The sequence below is a fragment of the Terrapene carolina genome, unplaced genomic scaffold, assembly GCF_002925995.2.
Source record: "Terrapene carolina triunguis isolate 2854851 unplaced genomic scaffold, T_m_triunguis-2.0 Scaffold66, whole genome shotgun sequence".
NCBI classification, from domain to species: domain Eukaryota; kingdom Metazoa; phylum Chordata; order Testudines; family Emydidae; genus Terrapene; species Terrapene triunguis.
In genome coordinates, this window is record NW_020664417.1 from 80,889,389 (window position 1) to 80,902,704 (window position 13,316).

The window sequence follows — 13,316 nt, forward strand, 5'->3', positions numbered from 1 at the left end:
TTTGGTCACTACTATGATGCTACTAGTGTTAATCAAAACAGATTTGTCTTCCAGAACAAAGAGGAGTGAACGAAGGAGTTGGAGTATCACTCCACTCCACTTCTCTTCATACTGCAATAAAGTCAATATTTTGGGCAATTCAGGGGACCTGTGGGCCCTTGGAGGCTAGTGAGAATGTGGTTTCAGTAACCAAGAGGAGGTTCTCTCTTAGGCTGTTGTTTCTGTAGCCTTTCTCTGGCACATTCATCTACTCACACAGTTTGAATTACCCCATCTTTTGCCTGTGATTGACACATTTGCCTCTTGCTTCATCCATTCCCCACTGGGTATCTTGCCATCTTGTTAAATTCAGGGTAGCCTGAACTGACCTTTCTTCCAAAATTCTCCCCACTCCCATTTTCTGTCACTGTTGAATACAACAATTCTCCTGGTCAGTCAGGCCTGGACTCAGGGGTGGGTGGGTGGGGGTGTGTGTAAATCTTCAATTCCTCTTTCTCCCTTCGGCACACACCCTCGCTGTGTCCAAATCTTGCAGATTCTTCTTATACAATGTTAGTAAGATTCAATCTTAGCTGTGGCCACACCGCTAAAGCTGTTGTTGAAACCCTCATCTCCCATCATGATTACTAGAACGGTTTCCTCTCTGGCCACCTCAACACGCATTTTGCCCCCTCCAGGCCCTATTCAAAATACAGTCTCTAAAGTAATCTTCCTGGCCCTATGTCTGTCTTTTTTTTTTTTTTTTTTAATCCTACCAGCTGCTTCTGCTTCCCCTTCTCTGTTCCATTAAATTCAAGCTTCCCGTGATCACCCTCAAGATTAAACACTGTTCCCCTACCTTCTTATCTCATTACCAGAACTTTTCCACCCTTGTGTTCCACCAGCTATGTCAGTCATGTTGCTCAATTTCTGTTTCTCCTGCAACCATTGCCACACCTTCTTCATCATCTTCCTCTGAGCTGGATATCAAAGCTCCACTACTCTCTCCTTACACAAATCCTACCTGAAGATCTACTTCTTCCATGGCAGCTGGAACAAACTAAATAAGCCACCTATTTCACTTGTATATCCTGAGAGAACTACTTATCTTTATGGAGGGGAGCAGGGTCAAATGTTGGGAGATGCATGGCATAAGATCCTGGAATTTAAACTGGAAATTAGCATGGGAAAAGACAAAAGGAGTTTGGGCGGGGGAGTGCGGTGGGGAAACTTAATATATAAGACATGCCTAATGTCATTCAAGCTATTCTGTATATTACATACCTTTTCCCCCATTCTTTCTCTTTATGGATTTTATGCCCATTAGGGAAAGGAACTGGGTCTTCCTATAGGTATGTACATCACCTAGCACATTTTGAATAGATTTGCAATCTAAATTATACTTTCTGTGAAACAGTGTATATATTTATACCAAATATAAATGAACTTTCCAGTATCTGATCACTAACAAAGTGTTGTTCAGCTGTCATTTAAGACTTGTGTACCTCTGTGCTGCTGCTTAAATTTTTTTTCTTACATCCTAACCCTAAAGATTTTCCTCTGTTTTCAGGATATTCACATTGTACAGCAAGTCTTTGCCACTAGACCTTGCATGTCGTGTCTGGGATGTGTTCTGCCGGGATGGAGAGGAGTTCCTATTCCGTACAGCCTTGGGAATATTAAGACTTTTTGAAGATATTTTGACCAAAATGGACTTTATTCACATAGCCCAGTTCCTAACAAAGTTACCAGAGGACTTGCCTTCAGAAGAATTCTTCACATCTATTGCTGCGATTCAGATGCAAAGTAGAAACAAAAAGTGGGCTCAGGTAAAGAGAACTTGTTTGTCTCCTTTGTATAACAAATGAAGGAGCATTTGGCAATGCCTGAGAAAATGCATAACAGTGCAGCGGATTATATTTACGGTTTGGTAGGCTTGTAGATCACTTTATAATGCTGGCAGGTGAACGTTTAGTGAAAAGGCTGATTGTCCTGAACGTTTCCCCTCTGGGAATCAGGAGTTGGATCAATACTCGTTACGCTAAAATTGTGGTGGATCCAAACTTGAATAGTGGCAGCGTGCAGCATTTTTCTCCTATTAATTGCAAAGGAGGCTAAAAAAACCTCAGACATAGAAGTTCAGTATTACAACTTCATATTTAAAAAAAAAAAAAAAATTGGTTTGGTTTGCGGGAAAAGATGAGACAACTGAATCCTGTATGAATTTTTTCTCCACTCCATCAGCACTCTGTTGCCAAACTGTTGTAATTAACAGGGATCCTAGAAATCCAATTGCCCCAGAAAACCTGGAATTTGCATTTTTTACCGAGAATCTTTAGTTTTTATGTTTTGTGAAAAAATAAAAACATCTTTACTATTAACTAAATTTTACTGAAAGTATCAATGTCACTTATTCAATGCATGCAACCTCCCTCTCTTGTGGTTGATTTTTGAATGTGCTTTAAACTAAGCATACTTCAATAAACTGCTTCGGCATATAGAGGTTATTCAACAACATATAGGGGTTTGTGTTTTAACGCATCTTAAATTCCACTTCAGCCTCTAGATGTGAGTAATTAAATTATGAAAAGATGCTGAAAACTTTTGTCACCCTTAAAGACCATGTCATTGAGATTGGCAAGGACAAATTTCACGCTGATGGTAATAGGCTGTTCGGTACTGTATGCAGCAGGGCTGTAGATTACATTCAAAGGCAGACAATTGTAGAACATATGGAAAGCGCTAAACATAAACTGAATGAAAAGAAATGAAAACAAAGCTTAAATCAGCAGGGCCATCGACAACAATAAAGAAACAAGGCACTGTGATTGGATTATTCTGTTAATTTTATTTTATCATAATGATTGGCACTGATAGGCTTCAAACGTGCTTAAAATTGTAAATATATCAATAAAACCTGTTCAACTGATACGTATATATATGGTGGGTAGGGAAACTAAAGTTCAGAGTTTCATTTTAATCGGAGGAAAACACATATTTGTATGTTTGATTTTTATCAGATAATTTCGTTGTTTTATCACTGAAAACTAGGATCCCCAGTCATAACCTCAGCCAAATAGTGGTCAAATATGGCAAAGCAAATTTGGCTTTCTGCCCATACTTCTGCAGAGAAAGAAGCTGCTTACTGGTAGCTGCATTTCTTTGTGCGCTGAAGTGCGAAAATGTAGAGACCACCTTGGCTGAGCCCTAGGGTAGACCACAAACCGTTGTGTCCTGCAACAAATGTTTGTTTCGAGTGTCCAGGCTACAAGCTATACATGTGTTCACTTCAGTGCCTTGACCAAGACAAGCAAATCAGTGCAGTGCCATTTGAGATCTTCCTTTGAAACCCAGTAACTCAGTCCTCTTCTTTGATAGTTACTGCTACCACTGTCATCACCTAACATAACATTTATTCACTACAGTCTCAGGCAGTTAAGATTCATTTGGTATTATGTTTTTTCTCAGGCAATTTCTGGTGGCAGGAGGAGATGTTCTCCTATAAGCGTGACAGAGTAGAGAACCCAACCTCTAGGCTTCGTGGTGTATTGTTTTGGTTTTTTCTCCTCCCCCTTAGATTTTGTACCTTGTCAAATGGGATGGAAAAGTGACACAGTGCCCACATGGCAGAATGCCCCAAAGTCTTGTCATGTTAGCTGTGTTTCAGACCTCCTATTTAGTGCAGAGGTTCTTTCAAAGTTTGAAACTTTTTTGAAAATCATGCAATAGCTTGTTGGTGCACTGTAACCAAACATGTGTTAAAGTATATTTTTAACTTAATTGTGTGTTTTTTCTTCCTCTCAACTCCCTTTTTGAAATGTCTAGGTACTGGTTGCACTGCAGAAAGACAACCGGGAAGTGGAAAGAGGAAGCCCTTCACTCAAACACTGAAACTATGGTTGCCTCAAATTGACATTCAAGGGAAAAGAATCTGAAGTGGAAAATGTATGTCATGATGAACTCAATACGTAGAGCTGCAAATAAGTGTGTAGTTTTGAGTTTTGTTTAGCACTGGAATTGGCCTTAAAGAAAAAAATGTAAAAGAAAAACTTTTTAAGTAACAAAACCAAGGCTTAGCCTTAAGAAGCTTACTAGAATGAGTGTTTGCTGTGGACAGCATTATACATTCTGCACTTTTAACGAAGGCAATGAAACCAGGCAATTTTAAGCTTGCCTTCTTTTAATTTCAGTATAAGTATTTTTAAATACTGGTAACTGGTAACAGTGTGAGTTGCTTTGAAAGCTACTCCCCAGTTTGATTCTTAACCAGAATATGCATGCATAAGAGTAGGTGGATTTGGAGAACCTGTTCAGTAACTGGTGCTGGAGTTTATAGTTGAGAGGTAAGGATCACTTTCTTAGAAATGTCCCCTATTTTTAAAAGCTATAGGCCTCATTTACCAAAGAGACTGTTAAAGTGAAATAGAACTACATTCCATCCCATTAACTGAAAACAAAGACCAAACAAAAACACCATGGTAAGTAGAAAATACACTTAAAAACTAGGGAGGGAGGAGTCAGACTAGCAGTACAGCAACAGAGTCAGTTTTCAACCTGCATTGCAACAGTGTTTCCCAATATAGATGCATTGGGAAAGTGCCACATTAATCCCACTGGATACTAAGCTCTCCAAGGGATGATCTGTAGTATTACTATAGCATTATTTCCCATTGGCTCACTCCCATGCCCCTATTGAACAGAAGTTAGATGCTAGTAAATGGTAATTAGCAAGTGAGGTTTGCTGGGCAAAGTGTCAAGAAATGGTAATTCGCTAAAGGGATGAGTAAAATTCATCCATTGATCTAGTTCTTTTTGAGGATAATGGTGTTTTTAAGACCAGCCTGTACCACATGGTACTACGCTTGAGCAAGTTACGCAGATGGCAAACTGCAGTTGCATATTTCCGTTATACAGCTAAAATTTTCTCTGCCTTCATCAACTGAATGTTTGATTGTAAATCATAAGGGTCCATGATTTACATTGTACACTATACAAAAAACTGCGTGGGATAAATTGCTTTATAAATCATATGAATTTCAACACTGAAAAGGGAAAATAACTGAAGCAATATGCATTTGATAGCTGTAAATGGGAATTTCTGAATCCTCTTTAGCTTTGGATCTTATGTTCACAATCACCCTTCAGTCTGTCTTTATGCTGGCTGCTCTAATGTTGTCTGAAACACAAGTATAGATGAGAGAGAACCTGAACTAACACAACTGAAATAAAAGTGGAAGTATACTTGCACACACTATTGAATTCCAAGCACATACAGCATATAATGTAAAATGTCTATAGGATACATGCAAAATACTATCCATTAGTGAAGTAATATATTTTCCTTAAGTGGCATTTTGACCATAATCTTTAAAAAGACTCAAATGCAACAATGATTTTTCTAAATAAGTGCTTCAGGATTCTGTCACTTCAAAGAGAATGTAATACAAATGCAGCTTGTAAGTCTGCTACCTCTTTGGCCTCTCTTCCCCTTCTGCACTTTGTATACCTACCATAATTAGCTACTTAGCTTATTTCTGGTGCTGGCCATTAATTTCTTCAGTAACTGGCAGCATAGAAAAATTCTGGTGAAGGTAAATGTCCAGGCATCAGAATGGCATTTCCTTTCTTTCATCAGAAATTGCCTAGCTTTGGTCCTTTCATGACTGGTATTGACATTGTAGATGCTATGAAGTGCAATAGAAAGTTGGAAAGTCGGTACCTTTTGATCTACATTATCTTTTTAATATCACAGATATGCCTTTTTTGTGAAGGTGTATAGAGGCCTAACATCCAGAACATTTGCACTATACATCACGTATTTATGTAGACCAACTTTATCCTCGGTATACATCCAGTTAGATGGTACTGTAGCTGGCTTTGAAACTGTAACTTAGTCTTCATTACAACTTAATTTGTAGGTCCTTTTAAACCAAGTGTCAGAACACGGTTCACCTACCTTATTGGAATACAATGTTTGCCACTGGATATTTAGCAGCCATCCCCAATCGGTCTCATTTTGCTCCCCATCTAATCGGATGTTTAATGTTAACACTGAAAATGGGCTTGGTTGTGGAAAAAGGCCTGCTGCAACACTTGTGCACTGTTTGTTACTTGCAGATGTAATTATTTTGTTCTGTGATTGATTTTTTTGTTTTGTTTTTTTCTTAAATGTATATATTTTCTAATTGATTTATTTGTGTACATAAAGGTATGTTCTTTAATGAAGAAAAGCAATGCAATAAGGAGCTTTGCACAGTTTGTTTTAAAATAAAACCCTGTATTTGGGAAAACTTTTCACCTGCCTAAAGATGCAGTTTAAACTTTTCAGCATACTTGATTTGAAAATACGCTTGAATTTTGATAATGCTGTTGAGATGTATAATGGAATAGGATTACTTGCCACTATAGCTTTTTAATTTTCTGACAGCATACCAAATATCTTAATTAGCTATTAAGGAAGGTTTTCATAATTAAATTCAGGGATTGCATACCAGATTTTGCCATCTTGATTTTATTGTTCAGGGATACGTGTAACATGATGCATTGAGATTTCCCTATTCTCCATCAAAACAGAGAGCTGTTCTTTTTTCCCCCCAACAGGTTTAAAAAAATGAAAATGCTGCAATAATTTAGAAGTCTGCAACTTTCACTTTACATGCAGCAAATAAGAGAAACTAGGAAGACTGCAACCTGGTTTGGGATTTTGTGCAACCTGCACTTTACAGTAAAACAAAATATTTTGCATCTTCAATCAGTAATAGTCAAAATGTATCATTTAGTAAAGAATTTCATTTTGAAAGGTACTTTATAATGGCTTCTATTTTTGAATGTTTTAAATACTAGAACAATATGTAAAGAACTATTGACACTCTCTGTATATCATGTTTGTTTTTATGTACAATTATCAATTTTTGTTTAGGTAAGTGTATCAAATGAACTTTTTTGAACTGTAAATATGGTTTTATTAAAGTCATGTAAAGTTACCTAGATAACACTGTGTCAATTACAGTGTAATCCAGGCCGAAGTTCCTGAGTTTATATACCAATACCCAACCTGTTGATAAGGAATCAACTCCTCTTCCTGACTCCATTCAATGAATGAACCAGAAACCCCAACTTTGCATATGCTACAATTTCATAGTGTATTCTTTTAAAAACTGTTTGTTTTCTCTTCCCTGTTCTGACTGCTATAATCCAGTCTGCTTGAAAATATTTGGAATTGCTTCCCTTTTTTTTCAGCTAGCACATACTGGCACATAAACCTGAAAATCCCTTTCTTTGTAAACCTTAACAGTTCTTGTATGGTGCCATATTGTACTTTCCCATAGGAAGAGAACAAAGGGTCCATGGATCTCCCGAGTCTCATGTTACAGTCAGGGGTCAGCACCACCATTTAGCACGATGGACACTTGACAAAATTACCAGACTTAGTGACAGACATTGGGGGTGGGTGGGAAGGGGCTCTGGGCTGAGGAAGGAGGTTGGAGTGTGGGAGGGGGTGTATGGGCTTTGCGCTGGGGGTGCAGGTTTCAGGGTGGGGCCAGAAATGAGGGGTTCAGGGGATGGGAGTGGGCTCTGGGCTAGAGCAGGAGATTGGGGGGGATGAGAGCTCCAGCTGGGGGTGCGGCAGGGGATGAGGGGGTTTGTAGGGCAGGAGTGGGATCAGGGCTGGGGTAGAGGGTTGGGTTGTGGGAGGGGGTCAGTGGTGCACACTCCGGGAAGCTCTTACCTCAAGCAGCTCCCAGTCCCCTCTCCAGCTCCAACACGGAGGCATGGCCCGGCGGCTCTGCTTGCTGCCCTCTCCACAGGCACTGCCCCCGAAGCTCCCAGTGGCCATGGTTCCTGGCCAATGGGCTGGGAGCTGCAAAGTCAGTGCTTGCGGAGGGGGGAGGGGGAGACACGGAGGCAGCGTGCCTGCAGAGGCGCCTGGCTGCGCCTCCGCCAGCAACAGCATGGGGGGAGACGCTTGTGGGGAGCTGCCTGAGGTGAGCACCCCCACGGACCTCAAAATTTTTACCATGGACACTTGTGTCCATGTACAGACACATTGCCGACCTCCTGGTTACAGTTTCAAATTCTAATCATTTTCCTCAGGAGGAAGGGCTTTGGAAGACCAGAGTGGTAATTGTTTGTTCCCACAACATTGGACCTTTGGTCTGACCCAGTATGGCTGTTCTTATGGTCTTATGACTATTTAAAGGAAATCCAACTACACTGGTAGGGCTTTGGAACATACACCAAAAAGTAGGAATAATAGATACTGCTCCTTTGGAGTAGTAAGTACAACGGAAGATGGCATTTATGAAGCTTGTTTTATGGTGAGAGAGAACTGTAACTTGATCATCATACTGAGGCTCAAGTAGATAGCGTGTAATTCTGTTACAGGGAGTCTATTATTCATATGACCTTATATCTTTACCAAAACAATTGAGTAGGAAACCAAATAGATGCTGTACTGCACAACAGGACATCTTTAACTTAAAATTTTAGCTGGAGAAGAGCTTACCTATTAGCCTGAGTAACTGGGCTTACCCTGAAAGAAACAGGGTTTTATAAATAAATAATTTCCCTTTTTCACTTAAGATGTTGGCCACTATATTTATTGGAATATGTCTCCATGTGCTGGCTAGTGTCTAGAAGAGATTAAATTGGGTAGTGGTGTTTTGCCCCAATTAGTCAACCTATTTTGTAGTCTCTCATCACTACTGGAGATTTAGTAGAGCACCAAAAACCCATTGACATAAAAATGGGGTGTTTAGTACAGTTGAATTGTTTTGCTGTGACTTTTTTTTTTTTTTTTTTTTTTTGCAAAATGGTTTAAATCTCCAATCAAACTAATTAGAGAGATGGAAAAACATAAACTGTGGCATCTAATCTGTTCCAAGCCTGTGCAGGATTGTTTTCAGACTATCATCTTTTCAGGATAGAAGACCAAGCTTTTATGCTCTCAGTAATAAAATGACCAGCTTTCCATTATGATCCCAATTCCTCCCTCCCAACTGAGAAGTTTTTAGTGTGGTATCAATTCTTTTTCCCAGTGTTGAGGTGATTCAGAAAGGCTACTTCAGAGATCACTTAGAAAAAAATAGTTTTAAACATTTTTAGAAACTTAATGCTTTTTAATCTACTTTTATATATCTTAGCTAAGAAAACTCAGATTAAGTTTGTTTGCTGATTCTAGCCAAGATCTAGTGCACTGGACTTACTGAGAAGGCAAGAATATTTGTTGTTCATTTTGTAATTAGAACTTCATGATGCTGTCATTTCTCAGATGTATGTTGAACATGTGCAGACCTTGAAACTGATATGTCTAATGATGCTTATTGCATCAACTTGTGCAGTTTAGGATCTGTACTAAGTCCACAGATGAACCACCATGACTTATTGGGGTTAGGAGAGATTTGGATCTCTATGTAAAGTATGTCTAAGGCAGAGGTGGGCAAACTATGGCCCACAAGCCACATCCGGCCTGTGGGACCCTCCTGCCCGGCCCCTGAGCTCCCAGTCTGGGAGGCTAGCCCCTGGCCCTTTCCCCACTGTCCCCTCTCCCCTACAGCCTCAGCTCACTGTGCCACCGGTGGAATGCTCTGGGCGGCGGGGCTGCGCGCTCTTGCCGGGCAGCACAGCTGCAGAGCCACGGCCTGACCCAGCGCTCTGTGCTACGTGGTGGCGTGGCTTGGTCCAGCCAAGCAGCACGGCTGCCTGTCCTGGTGCTGTGGGCAGCACAGCTGTTGCATTGCCAGCCACTGGTGCTCCAGGCAGCGCGGTAAGGGGGCAGAGAGCGGGGGGGAATGTTGGATCGAGGGCAGGGGAGTTTGGGGTGGTGGTCGGGGGTGTGGATAGGGGTTGGGGCAGTCAGAGGACAGGAAATGGGGGTTGAATGGGGGTAGGGGTCCCAGGGTGGCAGTCAGGAAGGAGAGGGGGGGTTGGATTGGGTAGGGGTCCTGGGGGGCCAACAGGGAACGGGGGGGGTTGGATGGGGCAGGAGTCCCGGTGGGGGCCTATCGGGGTGAGAAGCAGGGGGGTCGAATAGGCTGAGGGGGCCGGGTCACGCCTGGCTGTTTGGGAGGCACAGCTTCCCCTAACCGGCCCTCCATACAATTTCAGAAAACTGATGTGGCCCTCAGGCCAAAAAGTTTGCCTGCCCCCTGGTCTAAGGTATCTATTGCCTTAGTATGTAAATACCAGTGTTAAAACTACTACTTGTCATCTTGCTCTTGAAGTACTGAAGTTATAACCCCCGCCACTGTTCTGACCCACATCATTTCACTGTTGTAGAGACATTTCTTCTAGCTTTAGAAACCAGAAAAAGGTCAGTCACTAGCCACTCATTACTTACTAGACCAGTGCATGCTACGAGTGGGCTGAGAGAGCCCTCTCCAGCTCTGCCCTCTGCAAGCATTTTTCATCCACCAGTGGCCAGTAAGTTAACTCCCTCACAGCAATGATTTAAGGATTCATTAGCATCCATAGTTCTGCAGCTCTTTCATTCTGTGAACATCTTCATAAGAGAACTTTTCATGGATCTCCCTTTCAGCTCTCTGCTGCTTGGCTGTCAAAATGTTTAATTCTGTGGACCAATAAGGAAAACGCTGCAGATCACTGGTGCTTCACCAACCGTAGCTTGAGGATAATTAGGTTAGTTAACACCTGTACAGTGTATTCTGCATATAAATACAAGACAATTGCTATGTATTAATACTAAAACAAGCTCCTGATAAATTGTATTATTTACAATCTATATATATCACTTTAATTTTTGTAAAACTCTCTGAAGATATAATCCTCAAAGACACAGGTCGGTAAGTACACCTACTTTAGAGTTGTGGGGAACAGACTGCCAAGGCCACATAGTGAGTTAGTGGCAGAACCAGGACTGGAATCTGAGGGTATTTGACTTGCAGTTTTTTGCTTACACCAGAGGGTGATGCTGCCAGTGATTAGAATAGTGCCAGTGTGTGTGTGTTTTTAAATGCATACTTAAAATATCAATATGATAGAGTAAATAGCCAAATGTGCTTGGTTTCTTCATGAGCCATTGAAAAAGGCAGAACTTCATGGCAGTCTCCTGATGGAATGTATAACATTAAAACTTTGGAAACAAAGTTTTCATTAGATGTGAAATTGAGACTATTTCACCCTTTTACTATATTCCAAGCCTGTAAATGAAAAACAATTTCAGAGACAAATAAACCAATTTAAGTGCTCAATTTTTGTTTTTCTGTCTTTTAACCTCACTTTCTCCAAAATCCTCATTCTGGTAGAAAGGATTTTGCTTCCTTGATTTTTTTCTTTACAGCTTTGCAAGTAAGGGTGAGTCCAGCATGGTGACGTTTCAGCATCTCCAGCCGCTGACTTAGTACTTCAGCAGCATCCACCTTGTTCTCAAAGTCCCGCAGCAGTGCCTCACTTCCGAGAAGCCCACACTTCTGTCGCAACTTCAAGTTGTGTACCCGTAAACTATCCCTAGCCTGTTTGGTTTTGGTCAGAATCTCTCTTTTCTGGGCCACCAGTGTCTCAGTCTCCATCAGCTGGGTCCTTTGGTCTTGATTCTGAGCTTCTACAAACTGGAGTTTTTCTTTGAGCTGGGTCAGGATTTGCACTGTATTAGTGATCTTGTTCCGGAGCTTGAGAAGCTCTTCATTGCGCTCCTCAATTTTCTCATTGTAGGTCTGGTTCTCTATCTTCAGCTGCTCAAAGTCTATCAGGTGCAGTCCTTCTGCCAGCTCCTCTTGAGCTTTCAGGCTTGCTTCAAGCTTTTCAATCTTATGCTGCAGCTTGATGTTTTCCAGGCGAACCTAGAATGGTAGAAATGAGAGACCGGGAAAGATTTATTAGCGTTTCTAATCCACCTCTCTATCACGATAGGCCTTCTTTGTGCTTTGTCAAGTCTAAGTATAAATGACATAATCCCTGAAGCATCTTCCCTGATTTTTAGCAGGTGCTAGATACCAAGTAGGATTTTCAAAAGTGGCTCCTTCATTTGTAGGTGCCTAACTGCTTTTACAACTCTGGCCCAAAGTTGAAGCTATCTACATTAAAGGGGTAGGTACTCTAATGTGATGCTAGCGGTGGCCCCACATCCCATAGGGTTCATGGACGCTGCTCTGGAAGCACAAGTCCCATGTTAGGGGTAGCCTCACCTCACTCATCTCGTTCTCTTTACGCTGCTCCTTGGCTTGGATGTGCTCCACCTCCTTAATGGCAGCTTCCTTCCCCCCCAGCTGGCGCCCCATGGTGAAGAGGGTCACTTCCTTCTTGCAGGCCTGGAAGGCGAGCCAGTCGGCGTTCACCTGGTCCAGCTTCTTCGTGCAGCGCTGCTCCAGGTCGTCTAGCTGGAGCTGGTACCATGCCCTCTGCTGGGCCAGCTGGCTCCTCAGCTCCTCCAGCATGGCCAGGTAGCGGGTGTAGCGCTGCTCCTTGTCGGAGACCAGCTCCTCCAGCTCCACGCGGGGCGGCTCCTCGCCCTTCTTGCGGAAGAGCTCGTACAGCTTGAACTGCAGGTGCCCGTTGTACTGGCGCGTGCGCTCGCGCTCGGCCAGCAGGAGCCGGTACTGCTCGGTCAGCTCCGCGCGCCGCCGCTGCTCCTCCGCCGCCGCCTCCTCCCCCCCTTCCTCTTCCTCTTCCTCCTCCTCCTCGTCAGTGGGGCTGCCCAGCTCCAGCAGGGGCAGGCTGGGCCGCCCCGCCCCCCAGCTCTCCTGGGGGCTTAGCACTTCCCCCACCTGCAGCGGGGGCGGCTCCTCGGCCTCGCCCTCCGTGAAGCTAGCGCTGGTGGGCGCCTCTGGGGCGGCTCCCGCCTCTGCCTCGGGCCTTCCCTCAGCGGCCGGGGAAGGAGGCTCCGTGCCGGCCCTGTGTTCCGGCTCTGCCGTCCCCTCCTCCGCGGCAGCCTCTTCCCCCGACGGCTTCTCAAGGGGGCTCTCTCCCCCGGCCTCCTCCGGCCTCTCCTCTCCGGCCGCCTGCTCCTCCGCGACGGGCCCCGGGCCCTCTGCCTCCACAGGGGACTCCCCGGGGTGCACCGGGGCCTCGGCCCCCGCCTCCTCCTCCTCCTCCATCATCCCCTGAGCTGGGCCCTCTACCGGGCCGGTCCACGGCTTGATTCGGGCGCGTCGGTCTCAGTCCCACTCGCTTCGTTGTTTACCTGTCTTCTCCGTTGTCAAGGCAACAAGGCTGGACTCGTTCAGCCAATGGGAGGAGTAGCCTCCTCCCTGCGGAGACACTGTGCCGACGCCCCAAACTGTTGGTCGACCACTCAGTGAAGGGGCTGCCTAGGGTCGCTTACCTGATTGGTTGTAGTGGAGGCGGACGGAACCAGAGCCTCGAATTCTATTGGTCCTTGG

At 43.6% G+C, this 13,316-nt stretch overlaps 2 protein-coding genes across 2 annotated transcripts in view; one reads left to right on the forward strand and one right to left on the reverse strand.

The window, feature by feature from the left end:
• TBC1D14 (TBC1 domain family member 14) overlaps positions 1-6,943 on the forward strand; it is a 99,894-nt gene extending 92,951 nt beyond the window's left edge. The window contains exons 13-14 of the mRNA XM_024204528.2: positions 1,550-1,808; positions 3,805-6,943. Coding sequence (XP_024060296.1) covers positions 1,550-1,808; positions 3,805-3,870 — 325 coding nt within the window. The 3' untranslated portion in view covers positions 3,871-6,943. The remainder of the gene's footprint in view (positions 1-1,549; positions 1,809-3,804) is intronic.
• Positions 6,944-11,128: 4,185 nt separating this feature from the next.
• On the reverse strand, positions 11,129-13,031 carry CCDC96 (coiled-coil domain containing 96). The gene is made up of 3 exons (XM_029910651.1): positions 12,702-13,031; positions 12,123-12,584; positions 11,129-11,777 (listed from the first exon to the last, which is right to left on the reverse strand). The coding sequence occupies exons 1-3, from the start codon at positions 13,029-13,031 to the stop codon at positions 11,232-11,234; spliced, it is 1,338 nt and encodes a 445-aa protein (XP_029766511.1). The 3' UTR covers positions 11,129-11,231.
• Positions 13,032-13,316: the final 285 nt, after the last annotated feature.

Coding starts and splice junctions, on each gene's coding strand:
- CCDC96 (XM_029910651.1), bottom strand. CDS start 13,031: ATGGAGGAGGAGGAGGAGGCGGGGGCCGAGGCCCCGGTGCACCCCGGG. Junction 12,585..12,701: donor AGGAGCCGCCCCCGCTGCAG/GTGGGGGAAGTG, acceptor GAGGAAGGGGGG/GAGGAGGCGGCGGCGGAGGA. Junction 11,778..12,122: donor AAGAGAACGAGATGAGTGAG/GTGAGGCTACCC, acceptor CTACCATTCTAG/GTTCGCCTGGAAAACATCAA.